We start from the raw sequence: 22,007 nt of genomic DNA on the forward strand, positions 1-22,007 counted from the left end.
GTGCTGAGAGCGAGCGAATGAGAAACGGAGAGCGAGAGAGAGAGAGAAAGAGCGAATGTGCGAGGGAGGGAAAGAGAGAGGGGATAGATGTTAAAACAGACATGAGAAAATATCCAAAAAGGAGACGCACGCCGTACCATGCGCGCTAAATTTGTGCCCGTTGGAAATCGGGATGTCGGATCGACGGTGACGCGCATCACCCCATTTCACGGAGGAAACGATTTCGCTGGAACTTTGGAACGGAGGGTCCGCGGGGAAACATGGCCGAAGGTTACAATGCTTTTTTATTTTTTTTTATTTTAACATCTCTTTTCACATTCAGATGGAAACTCGTGTTGTCCGCCGTGCTTTGTTTACGTTGTCTGTACGTGTGATGAAGAGCCGTTTGAACCAGCGGTAGTGTGGGGGGTGGGAGGGTAACGTGTGCACACCTGCCCCACGCCAGGCCGTATACATAGCCTACGGTAAACGAGATGTAGCCTATTACGATTACAAGAAGTTACATAGTAGGCCTACCTATAGCTACTAACTAAGGGGCATTGAGCAATCGCAATGCACTGCGCCTTCCCGTAGCTCTACTTCTCATTGAGTTTCTCCAGTTTTCCAGAAAGGTGGGGGGTAGACAAGGATGTAAGTGTATATATACAAGGTTAAGGGACCAAAATTTAAAAGTCTAAGAGTCTATCATTGGAAACCCATATAGCTACTGATTGATTATAAAGAAAAGGGGAGTCTAGTGGTGGTTAAGGCCCTGATTGTAGACACATTGTTGCATTGAACGCATGTTGTTGAGTAGTAATGGGGGATTTCCATCAGAAACGTTGCCCACGCAGTATAAAGTATAAGGTACATCTCATGAACGAGCACCACACATCATGGGCTTTTCTCCCTTGACCGCACAGGGCCGCGCAGAGGTGGCGGGTCGGACCCCGTCAGGACTCCGCCGCAGATTCTGTCAGGCTCCGGTTACTGCAAGTGGTTTAATGTCCGCATGGGGTTTGGATTTATATCGATGACCAGCAGCGAGGGGAAGCCAGTGGACCCTCCACTAGACGTGTTCGTCCACCAAGTAAGTCCAACAATGCATGTGCTGGGTTTCAGCCGTTCAGCTCCTCTGAATCTTTTCCACGTTATCTGTCGCATCTCATTGACATCAGCAGATGTGCTCAGAGGTTAACATGCGCTTGTGTTTTCATCCCAACACTTTAAGAACGCCAAAAACATATCTTTACTCTCCATTGATATCATCTCATGAACGCAGTATAAGTATTAAACACGGATGCAGTTCTTACAAGAACACGAAAAGACTTCATTAGGAAGAGGAAAGCTAGATTAGCCTATGGCATTGGCGTTTATTCGCCCTATGCTCACAGGAACATGTCTGATAAACCTGCCAAAATGTCGGAAAATGTGTCAGACGGAGCACGCGATGCCCAGATCGCGTTCACAACCAGACTTTTGACGAACGGCGAGCGATTTCGGTGTGAACCGTTGTACTGAACATCATGTGCTCTCGTGTTTACATGGGTGTAGTTCAGCCCCCCTTTCACAAGATTTCGTCTTCTTCTCTTGGACATTCAGAGCTTAATCAATGCAGACACATGTTCTAAACCGGAAATTATCTCCTTTCATCATTCTCCAGGCTTTGAACAGCAACTTAAAACATCATACGCAGATTTTCAGAACAAAAGCAGAGGTTTCTTCTGAATTCTGTTAGCACTCGAGCTCACCTCACTGTTGTTTGCTGTCGGTTTTGCTGCTTTGTTACATTGTGTTCATGTTATCTGTTGGTGATGATATTGTCAAGCAGTGTTGTCTACTGCTGCATGTTAATGAGATGTTAAAATGATTCCTGACTTAACATTTCCATTGTTACAAAACACATCTGCATAATCATTTAATTCAGTAACGCAACAGCTGTAGTTTGCAAAGGATACACATGGTGATTTTTTTCTATCTATCTATCTATCTATCTATCTATATATCTATCTATCTATCTATCTATCTATCTGTCATATTTTTTAAATAATTTGATACGTAAATGTCTTACGTTACTGATCATAGTGCATTACTTTTATGAATTCAACAATGCTTTAATAATCTTTTATTGTGTTTAAATGAATAACAATTGCTCAACAGTTTTCAAGTAAAAAAATATGTATTCATCTTGTGATTGGTGTTTTAAAGGATATATTAGACATGGCTTTTGTTTAAAAGATTGAATTATGTTGCATTATAGTTTCAAATTTCTGAATTAGCACAGTTAAGGAATTTGATAAGCAAAATAAAAATATGCATTCTAAATGTATACAGAATTATTTAAAAATGATTTGAAACATAAAGTTTTACATTGTTATCTGCAAGATTTTCATATTTCATTTAAATTTCAGAACTTGGTTGTTGGTGCGTTTTTTCTTTTTTTGTGCATGAGCTTAAACATGAACCTCTTGTGCTAGTATCCCCTAAACCTCAGTGCATTCTGGGAAATGCAGTTCTCAAAAAAGACAAACAGCAGCCAGAGATACAGTCAGAATGCCACTGAGTTAAATGGTGTATTTATAGCAATTGTAAAATATATATAAAATAATGAATGCAAAAGGTTAGAATTGAGCAGGTTGAAATAGTTGCATATTCAGGTTAAAAATTCTGTCTTTATGTTAAATCTTGATATGAAATCTGTGTATATAAGTTAAGCATGGAACATTTCCTACCATGCATTGGAGTAGTTACTGAAAGAACGTCTTGTACTACTGATAAAACAGTTCTTCTGATAAGCATGAAGTAAACAATTGCATGCATTTGGAAACCGAAGCCTGCTTTTTCCTCATAGCTCAAGCATGGGAAAGTGCATTGATTAGAGTCATGTTTGTCATCTGAATGATCTGTTTGGTTTATTTTTGTATGCAGTCAATCCTGTGTTTCATTTTACTGTATATGAAAACCCTGAAACCAGAAAACACACTGGCTCCTGACACATACATCAATATCTGGATGATATTTAAATTTGCTGTTTTTTACTTGTACATTTACTTTTGTAGATTATCTTGTCAGTACAGTGTTGCATGAGCAAAATATCATATTTTTTACTCATCTAAGCAAGCAAATTATTAGCTAATAATATCAAAATGCTTATGATATGTTTGTCTGTCAGGAATTAGCCAGAGTATTCACTTATGGCAGCATTAATTTGCTTAATTATTTGCATGTTTTGAACCCTGGAGTTAATTTTAGCATTATGCAGAAGCAGATCATGATGTTGAGGCTGGCTTGTGTGTGTCTGTGTGTGTTAGACAGACTAATGACACCAGCAGCTGTAATGTCTCTAATAAAGATTTGCGTTTGGTTGCTATGCAAAGGTTTATTTGGGTTCTTTGTGTCAGAATGCTGCACGTACATGTGCCTTCATGCTACATTTAAAATGAAAAAGCTTTTATGCTGCGCAGGGTGTGTGTTTGTGTTGTTTAGGATGTGCAGCCGTTGTGCAGTGTGTGTGTGATAAGCAGAGTGTGTACAGCTGATTATTCTGTCTGTGTGTGTGTCTAAACCTGATATTATGTATAGAAACAGAATGTTTCATTTGGCAGTTGGTCAAAAAGCGCCACATTTTTTACAAAAAAGAATGAACTGTGTGGTTTAGCACAATACATGTATGCATTTGACAGACGCTTTTATCCAGATTGTTATTGTTTTTTTTACCAGCTCATACAACCATGGAAATTGAACCTATGACCTCAGTGTAGCTATGCTTTGCTGTTTGCGTAACGTCTGCCTAAAAAAAATTGCTGTCTTGATGAGAAATTTTCAGCCAAAATGGTTTTTCATATAGGCTATATATATAGTGAAAGAGAGTTTATTTTTTTTACTTTTTTTTTATAACTTTTGAATGTAACTTTTCATATTTTATATATATATCATTGATCTGTCTGCTAAATTTAACTAAGTAAAAATTTATTTTATAGCTATGATATTGTAATTGTAAAATTAGTTATGAAATAAAAATCGTATGAATGAATCCGCATTACCTATGTAATCAGCATTATTTTATTAGTATTCATTAAAAAATCTCTTGTTGACATAAAAGCTGATTGAAATATTTTATTCAATCAGATGTCTTATTTGAAAATAATTATAACTGTTTCTATTTTGAATTTAGTTTTTTTTTTTTTTTGTTCATGACAGCCAAAACTATTAGTATCATATCAAGGAAGTAATATGAGATAACATAGGTTATTATTGTTTTTCAACTGGCACCAGTTCCAACTCTACTATGTTAAATTTAATCTTTAAAGTTTGTTATATATTAAATTTGTGGATTCCGTCATCATTAAAATGCAAATAATAGTTGCATATTCCTTGTTGCATCTGAAATTGGGTGTTATACTCTCTAAAGGTGTAACAATGAATAGTATTATAACTGTGGTTAGAGTTATCACAAAATGCATTATAAGGTGCTTTGCAATGTATAATTATTGCATTAAAATACTTTTATAATGCATTAAATATAAAGGCTTTAAGTGTCACCGTTGTTACATTACCCTCCTTAATACAACCAGTAAATCAATACAGTATCCTGTAGAAGCAGTACCAGTGTTTCTGACAAATCCATGAACCTTTTGTGTCAATCCAGGACAGGAAAGTGTGTGAATAAGAAGAAAAGAGAATGCATTTGTGTGTGTTTTTGTTTGTATGTGTAAAGAGGTTTTTAGTGCATGTGTGTGTGTGTGTGTGTGTGTGTGTGTGGTGGGGGGTTGGGGTCCTCTAACATTCTTTAAAAGAGGAATTTCTTTAAAGACAAAAAAGGGAAAGGAGGCGTGGCTTCGGCCGGCCCTCACACTCCGAATCAACGCACTGCAGTGTGTGTTTCATTAGGAGCTTTGTGTTTGATTTTCCCGAATGCTGCACCTCCTGCAGTGTGTGTGTGTGTGTGTGTGTGTGTGTGTGTGAGTCTAACTGCACGAATGCATGTTGTTTATGTATAATGCGTGTCGCTGTGTCTCGATCATTTATGGTGTTTATGCACTATTAAAAATGATGGTTCAGTAAAGAACCTTAAACATCCATGAAACCTTTCCATTGCACAAAAATATTCTTTAAAAATAAATAAAAGGGTTTAAAATAAATGTTAGATAAAAATGATTAAATTTAAGAACCTGCTGAAAGGTTCTTTTGGAGTTTTTTTTATTTTTAATATTTTTATTTTTAATTTGAATTAGGTGTAATTTTTTTTAACAGTGTTTTTGTATTGCTGTTTGTGGAAGCTTTATTTATCAATCTCCAGAAGTGAGCTAAATCTGATAAAGCTTCTGCTGTCATTTCCCTCAACGAGAAATGTTTAACAAATACGGTTTTTGAGATATAACTTGTTTTAATTTTATTATATTGATTTTGAAATAAAAGAACTTGATTACACTGGGCTGCAATACAAACTTGTATTATACCTCTAGAGGTTCTGATTGTAAAAGTAGCAAGACTCTTAAAAAAGTAAAGCTTCCAATTAGGGGTTTTCACAGCAATGCATAGAATAACCATTTTGGGTTCCCAAAAGAGCCTTTCAGTGAACAGTTCTTAAAAGAACCATTTTGTCTTAGTGTGAAGAACATTTTTCCACTTTAAAGAACCTTTGGAGTGAAGGAAAGGTTCCATGGATGTTAAAGGTTCTTCATGGAGGCATCAATGCCAGTATAAAACCTTTATTTTGGAGACTGTATGACTTAAAATGATATGAATTAACTGACAGGTTGAAGTTTTTAAATATGTAATTCAAACTTCTTTAAATCAAGCAAGCTGACATGAATTTCACATGTATATTATATATCTGCATGTAAAATCTTTGATCTAAGACTTATTATAATTTAGGTTTACAATCACAGGTTTATCAGACCTGTTGGATGCATACATTTATAAACATTTGTGCTCTGTAACATAAAAAGTGAATACGGATGTGTTGTCATTTAAGGAAGTGTTATCCTTCTTGATTTACACAATAACAACAGTTACAGATCGTGTACATGAGTGTGTCAGTTGAAGTTAATTTTGTAAGTATCGTTTATATTCTTGTTAGTATCATACTGTAATTTCATCAGTGTAGACAAAATGTTTAGTGTGATACAAACCAACTAGTCAAATCCCTACTTAATACTTTTTTCATTTTGCTGGTTTTGTAAGTTAAAGGGATTTTACAAAAGCCTAACATGAAATTTTGTTTTAAATATTTTGATTAGAGAGAGAAAAAAATGTAGGAGCACTTGGTAATTTAGGTTTTTGTTGCAATGTTTTTCATTTTTATTATTTTAGAAGTGCATAACGCACCACAAAAATAATATCTGCTCAAACTAAGGTTTATTTAAAAATCAGTGTACTCACAATTTCATCTAATAATATTGCATTTGTATGCATTTGTTCTTATTTTCTATTTCCTGTTGTGATAGTAATTGTGACAAAACAGAAACATTATTTTATCTTTAAAATTATGTTATACTGTGTTTAATATATTATCTAGTATGTTATTAATTAATTTTCAGTTTATTTAGAAATGACAGAAATTACATTAATTTTCAGTTTTCTCCTTCATTGTCTTTAATATTTTTTCTCGCTCTCTTCACCTTGTTTTGTTCACTTTCATTGTTCAGTTGATTTCTCATCTCAACCGCAAGCTGCAGGTCACATGACTTCCTCCTTCTGCTCTGCCCATATTTGGAGTGTGTGTGTGGGCGGAGCCAGCTGCATATCTGACACAAACAAACGCTCACTTTCCAAGAGTTCACTCATAGCTTTTTGTAGTAATGACATCTAATGACTGTAATAATTGGTTTAAGTTTTATATAGATTTTATTTCTTATTGTTAACACTTCAGAATAGGGAACATGTATAAGAGTTTTCCTCAAATAAACTCCTAATCTGCTGCTTATTAATAGTTTGTAAGGTAGTTGTTAGATTTAGGTTAAGGGATCTAGAACATGGTCATTCAGAAAAAGGCATTAGTATGTGCCTATAAGAACAAAACAAAAACAGCCAATGTGCTAGTAATAGTTAATAGTGAGAATTTTACCTTATTTTGTATTTTTTATTTAATAACATTTTTAATAATCTAATTTTGAGACTTTTATTAATACTGGGCTCTCACTGGTTGAATTGGTTCTTGAATGCAATAAAAAAAGGGTTCTGTATTGGGTACTGTCTTATTTCGTTAGTTTAATTTTAGAACTTGATTTCCATTTGCTTGTATTTCTATATTTTTTTTAATACGCAAACTTTCAGCGAAAATAGTTAAGCTATATTGGTGTGTTTTATTATAATGAATAAACACAAAAAGTAACAAAAAAAATCCTGACAAACAAATGTAAACTGTAGTTCTGATTCCGTTTTTATTTATTTCCTGTGCATATGTTTTATTTTCAAGATTCATCATAATACAAACAGACACAAACATAAATATCTAAATTGTTTTTTTGAAATTAAATTGTTTCTATTCTTTTCCCTATAGATTTTCATTCTGTAGATTCACACGCCTTTTTAAACAATACAAGCATCCTCAAAGGCATTTTTAAAATGTAAAAATAAATATAGTTCTATTAGATGAAACTCGACCATGTGCACTTTATACACACACACACACACACACACACACACACACACACTCAGAGCTCATATCCGGCTGCTATCAAGAGTGTGTGTGGAGTGATGTAGTGTGTGTCAGCAGATCAAATACTGCTTGTGCGTCTTGTAGTCAGTGCAGAAGTGTGTTGTTAATTTAACGCAGGGAAACGGGATGCCTGTGTGTGTTTGAAGGGGGTTGGGCAGAGGTCAGAGGTCACTGTGAAGGATGGAAACATGTGGAGGAGGGGTGATGTGCGATACGTCCGGCCCTTTGGTGGCGCTCTCCTTATTTCTCGCTCCTGCTTTCTGTCTTCCGTCTCTTGTGTTTCTGCTTTTTTTTCTGCAATGAGCAGAACAATGTGACACGCATCTTCTCCTGTGCTCATGCATTAGATTTCTTAATTGTGCTTTATTGGATGAATTCAGACATCAGAAACGTGTATGCTGCTGCCTCATCTTCCTGTTTGCAGTGCTTCTCTCTGAACTTTGACCTGCAAATATAAGCACACACTTAGTTTAGAAATCAAAAAGAAATTTGCACTCAGAAATTACTAGTAAATCTCACAATTAATTACGAACAACCAAGAAACACATTGAATTACACATGCAGTTATAAAGTAGAAAGACTAAAGACTGGTTTTTAATCAATTCATTAATTCTAAATGTTATTTGATATTATTTTAAACGTCATATGCATTGAATATCCTAAAATCTTTATTTATCAATTTCAGTTTAATCACATTTCAGAACAGAGCACTGGTTAGCCTTTATTAAAGAAAAATTTTAAAACATTTATTTACTATTTACTCAAATATTTATGAATGGAAAGTGTATACAGTTTTTTTACAGATCCTGATAGAAATAGAGTAAAAATATAGATAGAAAGAAAAAAGTTAGAAAGAAAGAAAAGGGATAGAAAAAAATGAATGAACAAAGAAAGAAAAAAGATAGGAGAAAGAAAGAAAAGATGAACAATCAGTAACACTGGATTAAAACCTGACAAATTTTTATTCTATGATTTGATAATGTTAATATTTAATTGCATTAATAGGCAAAATAATATATAACTGTATTAATAGGCAATTAATACAAACAAAATATTAAAGGTAATTCATATTAATATTAATGACTGATTCACATATTTTTGCTTCATTTCTACTAACAGGTAGAAATATTTGTTTATCCAAAATAATAATCCAAATAAATTAAATTAATTATTTTCTTTAATTTATTTGTGTGTGTGTGTGTGTTTACCAACATCTAATTCCATTAACAGTTTTTTGCTGTTTAGATTGATATTTCAATAGAAAATATCTAATATATGTGCGTGGGAATGGTTTTGCTCCTGGTTTTCGCATAAATGTACTTCTCTCTTATGCTGTGGATTTTTTATTTCTCCACATCGTAAATGTTAAATCAGAATGATTTGTGCCTTTATGTTAATTAAGAGCAATTGAATGCATTAATTTTCCACACGGCTGAATTGAACAGGACAAAAACGAATCGGTGAGAGCTGATTTACAGAAACAAATGTAGAGCTGAAGACACTGTGTGTTTACTGGTCATTCCTCAGTCCAGATGTGAATGCAGTGCTGAAATCTAGATATTCATCTTTTCAAAAAGTCCAATTTAACCGAGATGTTAACTTGAGCGTGTCAGTTTTCTGTCTGATGTGGGGGTGTTGATCTATTGACTTTCCATAAACGTTAAAGTAAATGATGAGAATGCACGTCAGCTGCGCTTTACCTCTTGCATTTGATTCGTGCATTATCTTACTGCTGTTTTAATTACTTGAATAATTGAAATGTAAATCAGATGATCATCTAGTGACAATACCATAGAGAGAGTTTTCTGTAGCTGCGAGAATAAGCAACTTTTTATTAGTATCCATCGGAAAGCTCACAGTGTAAAATTGATGAAAAATTGATTTATAAAATCACAAGTAAATATAACAGATACATATTCAGTATTTGCTGTGTTTTTTGGCGTAATCGTATTCCAGATCTTATCTGTGATCTGTGTGTTTTGTTGTAGTATATGTGAACAATAAATTAATCACAGTAAATCAGCTCTAATGTGTGATGAAACCATTAGAAAAAATGCTCAATTTCAAATGAACAGATTTGTGGTTATTTAATACAATTTCACTTTAATCAACAGACTTCATTGCTTTTGTAATTTCTGATCTTTTGTCAAGAGTCAGTGCTTTGCAATCTTCTGAATTGAAGGATGGATTTAAATCGAGTACTAAACACACTGGTCACATTATGTTAACTGTGAATAATAGATTGGATGAATTGCTTCTGATGGTCTTTATTCTGCAGAATGATTCAATAGAAATGAACAGCGGTGGATTAAAGTCTTTTCTGGCGTTGTGCTTTGTGTAGAGGTTTTTTGAATTCATTTTCACTGATTAAAAACTATGATTCACACTATGATTTACTGTAAAAGACTACTTATTTTAGTCATTATTTTTATGTATTTGCACAGAGCATCTTTGTATGACAGATGATTATGATATTAATCATGTAGAAACTGTAACAAATATCAGTCATCATGTGCTTATTTCGATTTTGAATGGTCTTTTATTAAAGTATCTACATTTTCACTATTAACTTTTACATGTAATAAAATCGAATTCAATGTTAAACTAGAAGATGAATTAGATTTTGTCATGGGGCAGATATTGAATGGTGTTATTTGGTTTATTCTTTGCTATTTTTAGGATTTTCACATTCTTCTTTAAATAGAAGAAATAGTTTTTAAAATTGTGCATTTTATGCAAGAAACTTGATTAAATGTGCTTTCAAATATTACTTTATTAATGCAAATGTGTGGAGATCAGTAGTTCAAATCAAACTTTATATAGCTTTTCTTTTATAGTACTTAAATCCTTCTCTTGAACCATATAAATATCTTGCTCTCTGTTATGGATTATTATATGACATGAAAATAAAATAATTTAATTTTTTATATTAAAATTGTTGGCTCCTAACTAGGAATCAAATGTATTAAATTCTGGCAGGTGGCAGTTTTTCTTCAAATAGTTAAATAAATAAAAAATCAGGCATCAAAATGAGTTTTTGATTTCATTTAATTTTCAATTGTACATTTTATGCCAGATCAAATGTGTTTTTTAACAGTGCTTTTGGGGTGAAATTGACAGAATACAAATTGTTGTTATTTCTAGTAAATCTTCTTTTTAAACATCTATGATATCTTTCTCTTCCTGATCAACAGGAAATGTTCAAGATTTGATGGATATTTCTGTAGATATGATCAATCTGTTTGATATATATGTAAATATTTTAGAATTATTAGAATGTTTTTGTTTTTTGCTGTCAGGCAGCAGTTATAAACTAATATTTGTTCAGATTAAACAAAATAATTAAAATAAATTTACTTTATTTGCTTTTTGCTTATTCCTTAATATTCTGAGATTGGTTTAGTGCCTCAATCATCCGCTTTACTACAAATATTTAAATAAGCAAAATCAGTTTTCTCAAAATCAGTTTTTTAAGTTCAGTAATGATGTTCATAAAACTGTGCATTTAATGCAAGAAAAGTGATTGAATGTGTTTTTAAACCTTGCTCTTGTAATGCACATTTAATGTGATTTTGACAGATTGCTAGCTCTTGTTTTTTCTAGTAGAAAATCTCTCTTTTTAACATCTTTATATCAATCTCTCCCTGATTTTATAATATGCCATGAAATGTTCAATAGTCTGTGTTGATGTGACTGGTGTGTTTGATATTTATAAATATTTAGATGTTTATAGTTGATATAAGTGCATGTGTATCTGTATTAAAGTGTGTGTGTGTGTGTGTGTGTTCAGAGTAAGCTGGTGATGGAGGGCTTCAGGAGTTTACGGGAGGGCGAGCAGGTTGAATTCACCTTCAAGAGGTCGAGTAAAGGTCTGGAGTCTCTCAGGGTCACGGGGCCCGGCGGGGGCTCATGCTCGGGCAGTGACCGACGCCCCAAAGGGAAGGCCCCGCCCCTCAAACGCAAACCAAAGGGAGACCGGTGAGTGTGCTGAGCATGATGGGATATGTAGTTTAACATGTTTAGTTGCCATTTCTGTCATGAAACTGGGTTTATTCTGCATTCATTTAATAATAATAAACTGTAGATTAACTATAAATGGTATCTTCCCGGATGAATGTTTTTAGGTTTTATTCTTTATTATTCATAGCTTATCTTTAGCAGCTGCTGCCGTTTTCTTTTCTTTTTTTTATCTTTAGTTGGTTAAAAATACTTTTCAGAAGTCAAAATAAAATTTATTATTATTTATAATAATATCTGTATTGCTAAACTACTAGTGTTGTTTAGTAGCAGTGATTAATAATTAAAATAATTAATTAGTAAAAGATGATTTAAAGTCTTGATTACCATAATCAAAACCTACATTTTTCTTGTTTTCGATTTGTAAATTTATAAACATTTTAAGAGAAGAGATCTATGATATAGAAAAGACTTACGGTAAACAAATAACTGTCTATTAAGGTTTCATTTCTTAACCACATTACATGAACTTTAATAATGTTAAAACATTTTATGATCTAACGTTTAAACGCTTTTAAACTTGCACCGTGTGAACTAACATGAACATTTTTATCAACTAATATTAACTAAGGTTAATAAAAAGCTGTAAAACATATTTCTAATTATGAATTGATGTCAGAGAATGCATTAACTAATAATGTTAATAAACGAGATCTTATTGTGAAGTCTTAACAAAATTAATTGATTCTCTATTTTATATATTTTAAACGTTTTCAAATTCAAAATATACCTAGATTGCATGATAATAATAATAAATTGATATATGCATTAGAGCAAGGGAATTATATAACTACAAACTGCATTTACTTTAAAATATATTTCTTTATATAAAATAATTGATTTATTTATGATTAATTTGATAGTGCACAATTTTTAAGCAGACAGGATTATTTATCTTAAATCTTGTATTTCTGTCTTAGACAAGCATTTTCGCCAAATGCTTTCTGTTCATGACTCGCATTGATTGTGAGTCTGTCTTCTGCTTCCTGTTGCCATGGTGATCAGAGCAAAAAGAAAAAAAGCTTCCAAACTGAATAAGTCTTTTCAGTCTGTTGTGTTATTGCTATTTATAAGTATGTATATGTGTGTGGGTGAGCCGTTTATCATATAGTCTGTCACTATAGATGAGCTTACAAAAAACTAGACATCAGATGATGGAAGTTTTATTGAAGACGACTGTCAAAACTGAACTGATGATTAAAAATGCATTAAAGAAGATTTCTTTAAACTAATTAATCTGGTGCATTAGGACATGGTTCATGAAATTGGCTCAGAACGGGACCCTGCTAAATGCATTGCATCAATTTATTAATACTAATTGACTAAATCATTTTAAACATGGTAACTAATCAATGACAGTGTACATTTAACTAAAAAAAACTAATAGTTTTACGTCATTTTATCAGTTATTTTTACCTGTATTTTGAGTGAATACTGATGATTTGTAGCTAGAAATTCAAGATCATGTAATAATCATCTTAAATAGATGATCTTAATTAATCTTTTGTTTAGATTAATAGTTCATTATATTGAATAATTAAGTTTAACATTACTCTTTTTTTTTTGTATGGAGCCTAGATGCCATAAGAAAAATAATGCTGTCATTACGTGGTGTAAATTTAACTAAAAAGGCTTTCAGCTGATTTTATGTCATTGTTTTAATTTGAAGTACATCTTGCCTGTTTTTCAGATTTAAAGTTGAAGATTCAAGATCATGTAATAATCATCCTAAAAACAATCATTACTTTAATCTCTAGTTTAGATTTATAATTTGTTTTTTAATGAAATTCATGTAGTAATATTGAAATAATGCAATATTACAAAAATGCAAATAAAATATTTTATTTTTAATATTGCAACATTATATTTTCCTTGAATATTAGCTATTTATGTTTTTAGATGTGAATGTATGATGAGATTAAATTGGTAGATCAACATAATGATACAATATTTTTGTCAGTCACAAACTCTCGGGGTTTGTTTACTTCTTTTTTGCAGTTCAGCTGATGTCAGCTCAGTTTTGTGAAGTTTGTCAGTCTAGTATCAGCTCATAGAGTACAGCTGTGATGCTGTAGTTGATCCACGCCGCCACCTACAGGCGGAAAACAGCCAGTGCACACACAGACAAACACAAGTCCGCTTTAAACTAATATTTGTTTTTAGTTTTTTTTTTTTTTGTGGTTATTGTATGTTGGTTTCAAGCACCTGTTTAAAACCCTTCTAAATTAAAAGCTAACACTTTATTTTAAGATGACTTAGTTACACTTTACGTGTACTATAGTAATAACAGTAGATTATGCATTAAAATTACAATCAATTATACACTTTAGTATATGTAATTAAAATTACTCAGTACTTATTTAATTACACTGTAAAAACATCACCTTCAAGCAGACTGTAACCTATTAAAATAATTAAAACCCTTGTAATTCTTTAATAATTGCACTTTCCACAGAGCAGACCTGACTCACATTTCACTGCTGGTTATATATTCTCTATATAATCATGTATGTGACAAATAAAAATCTTCAATCTCTTGAAATGCAAATTTTCCCGTGCCTTTAAAAAAAAAAAAAATAAAAAAAATATATATATATATATATTTGTTCATTAAATATTATTTATTTTGGCCAAAACATTCAGTTTCCACTTCCATTCAGTTTTTTTTTTTTTTTTATCTTAAAATAATAGTTTTACCTGTAATGGATATTTACTCACATATATTTTAATACAGTTATGTTGTGATGATTTACTTAAGATAAACCTTCCAGTAACAATTTTTTCCCCCAAAATTAATATTCAATGAATAGTAAAAGAGCTCTCATATAAGAGGCATGTAACAGCTTTGTAAGAAATAATTTGCCTGTCAGCATTCAGATGTAATTTGCTATTATTACTATTATACAAAAATAGTGTATATGACGGCAGAATCCATCTTTCAGAATCAAGTATTCCTGAGAACAGTGTAATAATATACCCCCCCCCCCCCCTCTCTCTCTCTCCCTCACACACACACACACACACTCATACACACACTCATACACACACACACACACACACACACACACACATTAGTGGCTCTGAGAGATCTGATTCTCTATATTTAGAGCTGTAATGTTATTTCCTATTCTCTCGTTTCCATGCACTGGAATATCCTTGGCAACCGAAGGCTCCATGGTAACAAACATGGTTCCTGATAACAACTAGACAATTCCTCATGATCACAGTCACTCAGTTTCCTCAGATCTAACACAAGAGCTGGAACCATCTGCTTGCATCTCATTTGATTTTGTTGTGGCTATGAATGTGTTTTCGTTACATTTTAATGTAGGAATTACTGGGCCTATTAATGACTCCCATATGATTATTAAGACTATGCTTATTAAATATTGTAGCTATGACAACAAATAAAATGGTAATTGTTGAATGTTTGTATGAGGGATGTTTGTTATTGGAGGAAGTCTTGTCCTGTACTGCCCTCTAGTGAACGACACTGGGTTTGAGTCTCAGAGAAACACGTCCAGATCACATCTCATCCAAAAATGGAGAGAGACAGAGAGAAAATAAATAAATAAATAAATCTATATATATAAGCATTTTAGGAACAATATGGTTTTCTTTGCATATTATTTTCATAACAATTAAACAAATTTTCCTCCATAAATTAGCATAATAAAAAGCATTATTAAAAGTACAAACATGATGCAAATATACTTTATTTTTTAAATGCATATATTATTAATTTATTTGCATTCTGAATCTGGCAAATTGTATGTATCTTAATGGTCTTAAAAATAGGTTCCATTTTCTTTGTGCAAAATATAATGTCTGGTCTCAATCTCCTATAACATCATACTCAATCCATGCTTAAAAAATAACTTTGGTCGAAAGTTGGGAATAAATAATGTATCTTTAAATGTTTTTGAAGCCTCTTATGCTCACAAAAAATTTAAAGAACATGTTACAAAATAATAATGTTACAAAAGATTTCAATTTCAGATGAATGCACAAATGACTTCAGCATAGATAATAATCATAAATGATTCTTGAGCAGTAATTCATCATAATTGAATGATTTCTGAAGATCATGTGACACTGACTGAAGACTGGAGTAATGATGATGAAAATACAGCTGCACATCACAGAAATAAATTACATTTTAAAATATATTCAAATAGAAATCAGCTATTTTAAATTGTAATACTATTTCACAATTTGGATGTTTCTGCTGTATTTTTGATCAAATAAATATAGCCTTCGTGAGCAGAAGAGATTTCTTTCATTATTCCAAAGTTTTGACTAGTAGTGTGAGTGATCAAACTGATCAGCTGCACCAGAAGACAAGCAAGATAAGTCCTGTTTTATTTGATTTGTACAGTTTAGGAGTATCATTTCTATAATGCTTTGATATAACCAAGCATTTTTCATGCTTCTGTAGGTGTTATAACTGTGGAGGTCTGGACCACCACGCTAAAGAGTGTGGCCTTCCACCCCAGCCAAAGAAGTGTCACTACTGTCAGAGTGTCACACACATGGTGGCCCAGTGTCCCCACAAGAGGGCGCTGTCCCCCTCCACGTCTCAGGACCCCCAGCGCCCCTCCACCTCCGCTCAGTCCCAGGAAGAGGGGAGCCGGTCGGCCTCGTCCTCCTCTCCGGAGGAAGCATCTCAACAGGGGAGTCACTCCCAGCGCTGGAGGAAAAGCCGGGACTGAAAGCGACCGAAAGATTCCTCATCCAGACGAAGCTCAGACCCGAAATCATCTACCTCACAGAGGAGACCCTCCCTCCCTCCCTCCCTCTCTCCCTTCCTGTGCAGCTATGGTATCAGCCGATGGGGTCATGCGTGTACATGCGTGTTCTCACGGAGCAATCACAACAAACTCTGCGACTGGCGTGTGTGTGTGTGTGTGTGTGTGTCTGTCAATGAGCGAGTGTGTTAGAAGAACTAAAAATCACAAGACAAAATAGATTACATTTAGAAGAAGAACACGAACCAGTGTTTTAGATACTCGAGCATGAAGTCAACAGATGTTGCAGTTTTCAAACCATTTTACTTCCTTGATAGTCAAATGGGCTATTCCTTGAGTAAAAATGTTTGCCGTGTGCTGCATAAGTGACGCCAGTGAACTCGCTTCAGAGGAAAAGCAACTTAACATGATACATGTGTGATGAGAATTCACCCGAAAATGAAACCTTGCTGATAAAAATTTACTCCAAGTTTTTAGATGAGTTTTCTCTTCATCGGAACAGATTTGGAGAGATGTAGCATTACATTAGTTTCTCAGCAATGGATGCTCTGTAGTGAATGGGTGCCGTCAGAATGAGAGTCCAAACAGCTGATAAAAACATTACATTACAATTTCTCCAAATCCGTTCAGATGAAGAACCAAACTCGACTTCATCTTGGAGAGCCTGAGGGTTAGTAAAATGTAAGATTTCTTTCTTCTTACTTTAAGATCGGAAAAATGCATTAGGAAGTAAATATGATAAATTTTGATTTCATGTTGACTTTAAACCAGATTCAGACATAATGACAAAGAAAATAGCTCTGAATCAAGGCCCTCAGGGCATGGGACAGATGTATTTTGGCTGGGGGGGGGTTATAGTCACGCTCACTACATCCTAACAATAACATCATTATGGGGTAATGAGGATATTTGAATCCGTTTCGGTGTGTGTGGGTGTTTTTCTGATCAGGTGCTGTTAGCCAGAGTTTGAGATTAGACTGTAACAAGTGAAGACTAAAAGGTACATTAACTTCAGCCAGAGAGGACTAACTAACTGATTTAAATGTGTTGCCATTGTTTAGCTATACTGTAAAGCTGTTTTTGCTTTATCACAGACTGTTCCACAGCTCGCAGTGATAATTTAAGGCATTAATATATGGTGAAATATTCTAAGTGTTAGTGTAATTTATATAGAGCACATAGGCAGATGAAGTTGATTGTTTCTCGCTCTTGCATCTCATCCAGCTTCACTGAAAGCGATCAGCTTGTGAAGGACATGGTGCTGCGTTCAACATGGTCGGAATTACAGTAATCATAAAGCTTATTTTCACTACAGAATAAAAAATAAAAAAGGTAATTGTGACTTTTAATCTCATCAACTCTGGCTTATTTTCTTAGAAATGTGGAAAAAGACAGAACTATGAGATAAATAGTTGCTAACACTTTCATTTTGCTATTCCGTGGCAGAAATAAGCTTTCATAATAATGAGATTCTGCCTACAGAAAAGTTGTTCAAGTGTGTCATACTCTGAATTACAAAAAGGAAACTTTGAGATTCATAAAAGCCTTATTTTCTCTCACTTCCCCTTGTGACATCATGTAATAAGACCAGTGGCCTTAAAGGGATACTCCAACCCTAAATGAAAATGTTGTCATTAATCACTTACCCTCATGTCGTTCCAAACCCGTACAACCTTTGTTCGTCTTCAGAACACAATTTAAGATATTTTGGATGAAAACCGGGAGGCTTATGACTCCCATTGACTGCCAAGTAAATTACACTGTCAAGGTCCAGCAAAGTATGAAAGTCATCGTCAGAATAGTACTTCTTCCATCAGTGGTTCAAAAATAACGTTATGAAGCGACGACAACACTTTTTTTGTATTCAAAGAAAACAAAAATAACTCTTCTCCTCTGTGTCTCTCCACATCGCCATTGCACCATTTTGGAGAATATCTGCTGAATGCAAGCAAATCTAAAGTGTAAATACACATAGAAAACGTATAATTGTGTAGCGGCTGACACAAAAGAGCGTAAGCCGCTTGCGTTCAGCAGATGTTCTCCAAAATGCTGCAACGGTGAAGCGGATACAGTTACATTTTTGAGTATGAAGAGATTTTTATTGCTCTTTATTACGCATTTATTGACTAGTAGGATTTCCCTCTTGTCACTTTGGCATTACTGTAATTCTGATATAAAGGCAAGATTTAGCCATTGATTGATAGGAAGATTCGATCGAAAAGCTGTTTATCCCTTGGTCTGAGTAATATTCTGTTTGTCGATGATGGTTGTTGGGCGTTGAAGAATATTTACTAAAATGGTTTATCCTATTCTTGTCTTTCTGAAGCTGACCATTTAAACCTCATCCGAGTTTTGTGGCCATGCTAATTAACTCCTAAACTAGGTTCTGTACTAAATTTTTGTGTCACAGGGTCCATTAAAAAATCACATTGCTTGCTTTTTTTTTATTCAGCTAATGAATGTAGATGAACTGAAGCCTTAGAGAGATCTGATCATGTAAAGCTGCTGGCGGAGAGCTGCTACAATCATCCACTGAACAGTGAAAAACTAAACAAAAGTGCACTTGTAAGCAGTGTTTTCCCACAATGCCATGCTGTGGAGGTTTGCTGTTTAATGTCTCAATGTCGTTGAAAGCTCTAGTGAAGTGACTGCCAGCAATAATGTCAGACCCTTTTCAATCCAAGAAGAGATCTTCAGTAACACAGAAAGGTTTATGGAGCATTTCATCTCGTTGTCGTCTCTAATTTGGTCCTGATCTGGAGGAAATGGGAGGGTGAATCTCATGAAACATGCCAAAGTCATATTTTACCTCAAAAGAAAGAAATTATGATTTTAAATTTTCTTTTTTATCCTAGCCCATTTTATCATTTAAGACATTATTTTCTTTGTAATTAAGCCCTTCCCCTAACTTTAATGTAAAAAAAAAAAAAAAAAAAAAAATCAAATTCTCATTACTGTAATATGATTAAATTTAATTGTTAAATAATACTGCTTAATAATAAATACTATTAAATATTAAATATTTAATTTCTAAAGTTTTTATACTTCATGGTAGTGTAACTGATTTTAAAAAATAAACATTTTATTGCAGTATTTTTATATTTTGCAGTAAAATATAACTACAGTCATGAGAATATTGACTATTATTATTATTAGTATTATTAAATCAGAGTAGTGACCATTTTTGGAGTGAAAATATGCTTTTTTCTTTCTTTCGTCTCTATAGGATAAAATATGTCATGTGTATGTTTCTGTGAGATTCATTTCATTCTGTAGATTTGAATCTTTGAATAGTCTTAATTTTCTGTATCTCCATAACATGAGCAGATCAGTGTGTGTGTGTGTGTGTGTGTGTGCGCGCGCGCTCTCAGGCAGAGGTTTCAGAAAAGAGATGGGAGTGCTGTCTCACATCATGACTTGAACCAGCGCTCATCCTCCACTCGAGGTCTCTAAAGACAAGACGACTTCTCTCTAACCGTAGTGAATGTGTAAAAGATTCGAAGCGAGCTTACACGACTGCTCTGACGATCGTGCGATGGTTTTTCTATCCTGTGTGTTGACAAATCAAGCGGCGTGTCACGCATGTGCTGTGGTTTTATTGGAGGACGTGAACTAATCGTATATTTTGGTATAGACCTTTATACCAAAGACTGTCTGTGTCTGAAGGCATTAGACGTGCGGCGGCGTGATGCATGAATGTGTGAGTGTGTGTGCATCCTATTTAATCAAGTGCACAGAAAAACAAGAAACTGACCAAATGACAGGCACCGATAGCACAGACTCCGATCCCAAACCTCGTACAGATTTATACAGTGTATTTTTGTACATTTCTACCCACAATTCTTCTCAGGATGAACTTCTCTCAGGGAACGAACCAAATAAGCATATTTGATGTTATTCTGTAGGGAAGTGTTGACCATTAACTGAATCTATCGACTGTTGCTCATCAAACCCACCGACTCTTGTTCTGGCACATTAGATCTACCTCCTTCAGTTTCACACAGTCATGCTTTTCCGTTCAAGACTGATGTTTTTAACCGAGCATCAGATTGTTTTATTAGTCTGAGAAAGTAATCATTTGCTTTGTGTTTACACAGAAGTCTACCTCATTTTCTCTCTCTTCATCTCCAGTTCAACTGGTCTGGGGTCAGTCTGAGCTGCATCTTAACACTTCTGCTGAAAATAGGACACCTCGTGTTATAGTTTATGCTCCTTTCTCTCTCTTCTTTAGAGTAACTCAACTAGTTTTTGAATGTGTAACGGTTCAGCATAAATCTAACACCGACTCGCCCAGCACAACCAACTCAAAATGTTCTCCGTGACAGCTCAGTGCAAAGATTGTTAAGCATCGTGTGCCTTTATTTTTATTGTTATGGCTAGACTTTTAATGGGGCATTAGTTGCTATAATATCATTCCGGTTGTTACTTCAGTACTAGAGAAGAACTTTAATACATTGGCAGCAGTATTAAATATATATATGATGTTATAACTACTGATTTAATGCTGTTTGATTGAGAGATTTGCAGTCGCAAATGCATCAAGAATGATATGCTTCTGCCATAAAGATTGAAGTGATTTATTGTTTGAAATCAGATCAGTGTGCGGTTTATTTTGCATGACTTTTAGCACTGAATGTATGAAACTGACCAAAGCCCGGGACTAATGAACATAACAACTGTTGCAAAGTCTTGATTGTTATTGTAATGCCTAATGAATCACTGCAGTCTTAATTAATCAATCAGATCTGTTTTTATTTTGACACATACCTCTGTTGCCATGCGGCTGCTGAACTTTGAAGAGGTTTGTTTCTGGGAGTTGAAGAGCTGGTGTGTTTTATGCCCTGTGTATTTAAACGTTGACATGCTGTAAATCAGAGGACGGCTCGTGGCGTCTTTGGTATATTAATCTCATTTTAACAGTCTGTCGAGATGTATTCAGAGCGGCGGTCATTTCTGTTTTTAACTTCATTAAAGCACTGATTGCCTCTTATGATATTATTTGAAGAGCATATCATTCATTGTAACCACATTTATATGCATTTTGCCTTTTTTTTTGTCTGTGAATTTAGGACTTTTGAGTATGTTTAATTGTCTTACTTGATTGATATTAAACCTGTTATATCAACATTAAATATGTTGCATAAAAGTTCTCAAATGATGTTGTCATTTCAGAGGAAAAGTGTGGGGAAATTGTTGGGTTGGTTGGTATTTTTATTTTGTGTGTGTGGTTTACAATATTGGGCCACAACTCTTACAAAATAAAAAATGTTGTCAACTAATTTGAACATAAAAAACAGTTTACCAGGCTTGCAAGGTCGAGTTAAATTGAATATGAGCTTGACTAAACCGTGTAAAATTCAAGATTTGTGTGATATTTCTAACGCTATTTTCTGGCAATAAACATGTTGGAAAGTTCAAGTTTAAGAAGGCAGAAAGGGGTAAATAAATGAAGCTGTCTCTCTGCAGATTATATGTTTGCAACGAGTAAAGCCTATAAAATTATTTATTTCAATTTTGTGCTTAAAAATACATATTTATATCGCTAAAGCATTTAAAGCATAGCTTCTTACAATGTTAAATTGTACAAAATAAGTCAAATA

At 33.8% G+C, this 22,007-nt stretch overlaps 1 protein-coding gene across 1 annotated transcript; it reads left to right on the forward strand.

The window, feature by feature from the left end:
* LOC127938166 (protein lin-28 homolog B) lies at positions 1–21,556 on the forward strand. Its single transcript, XM_052534603.1, has 4 exons — positions 1–270; positions 903–1,069; positions 11,433–11,620; positions 16,098–21,556. The coding sequence occupies exons 1-4, from the start codon at positions 261–263 to the stop codon at positions 16,369–16,371; spliced, it is 639 nt and encodes a 212-aa protein (XP_052390563.1). The 5' UTR covers positions 1–260; the 3' UTR covers positions 16,372–21,556.
* Positions 21,557–22,007: the final 451 nt, after the last annotated feature.

The sequence above is a fragment of the Carassius gibelio genome, chromosome A20, assembly GCF_023724105.1.
Source record: "Carassius gibelio isolate Cgi1373 ecotype wild population from Czech Republic chromosome A20, carGib1.2-hapl.c, whole genome shotgun sequence".
Classification (NCBI taxonomy): Eukaryota; Metazoa; Chordata; class Actinopteri; order Cypriniformes; family Cyprinidae; genus Carassius; species Carassius gibelio.

Coding starts and splice junctions, on each gene's coding strand:
- LOC127938166 (XM_052534603.1), top strand. Junction 1,070..11,432: donor TAGACGTGTTCGTCCACCAA/GTAAGTCCAACA, acceptor GTGTGTGTTCAG/AGTAAGCTGGTGATGGAGGG. Junction 11,621..16,097: donor CGCAAACCAAAGGGAGACCG/GTGAGTGTGCTG, acceptor ATGCTTCTGTAG/GTGTTATAACTGTGGAGGTC.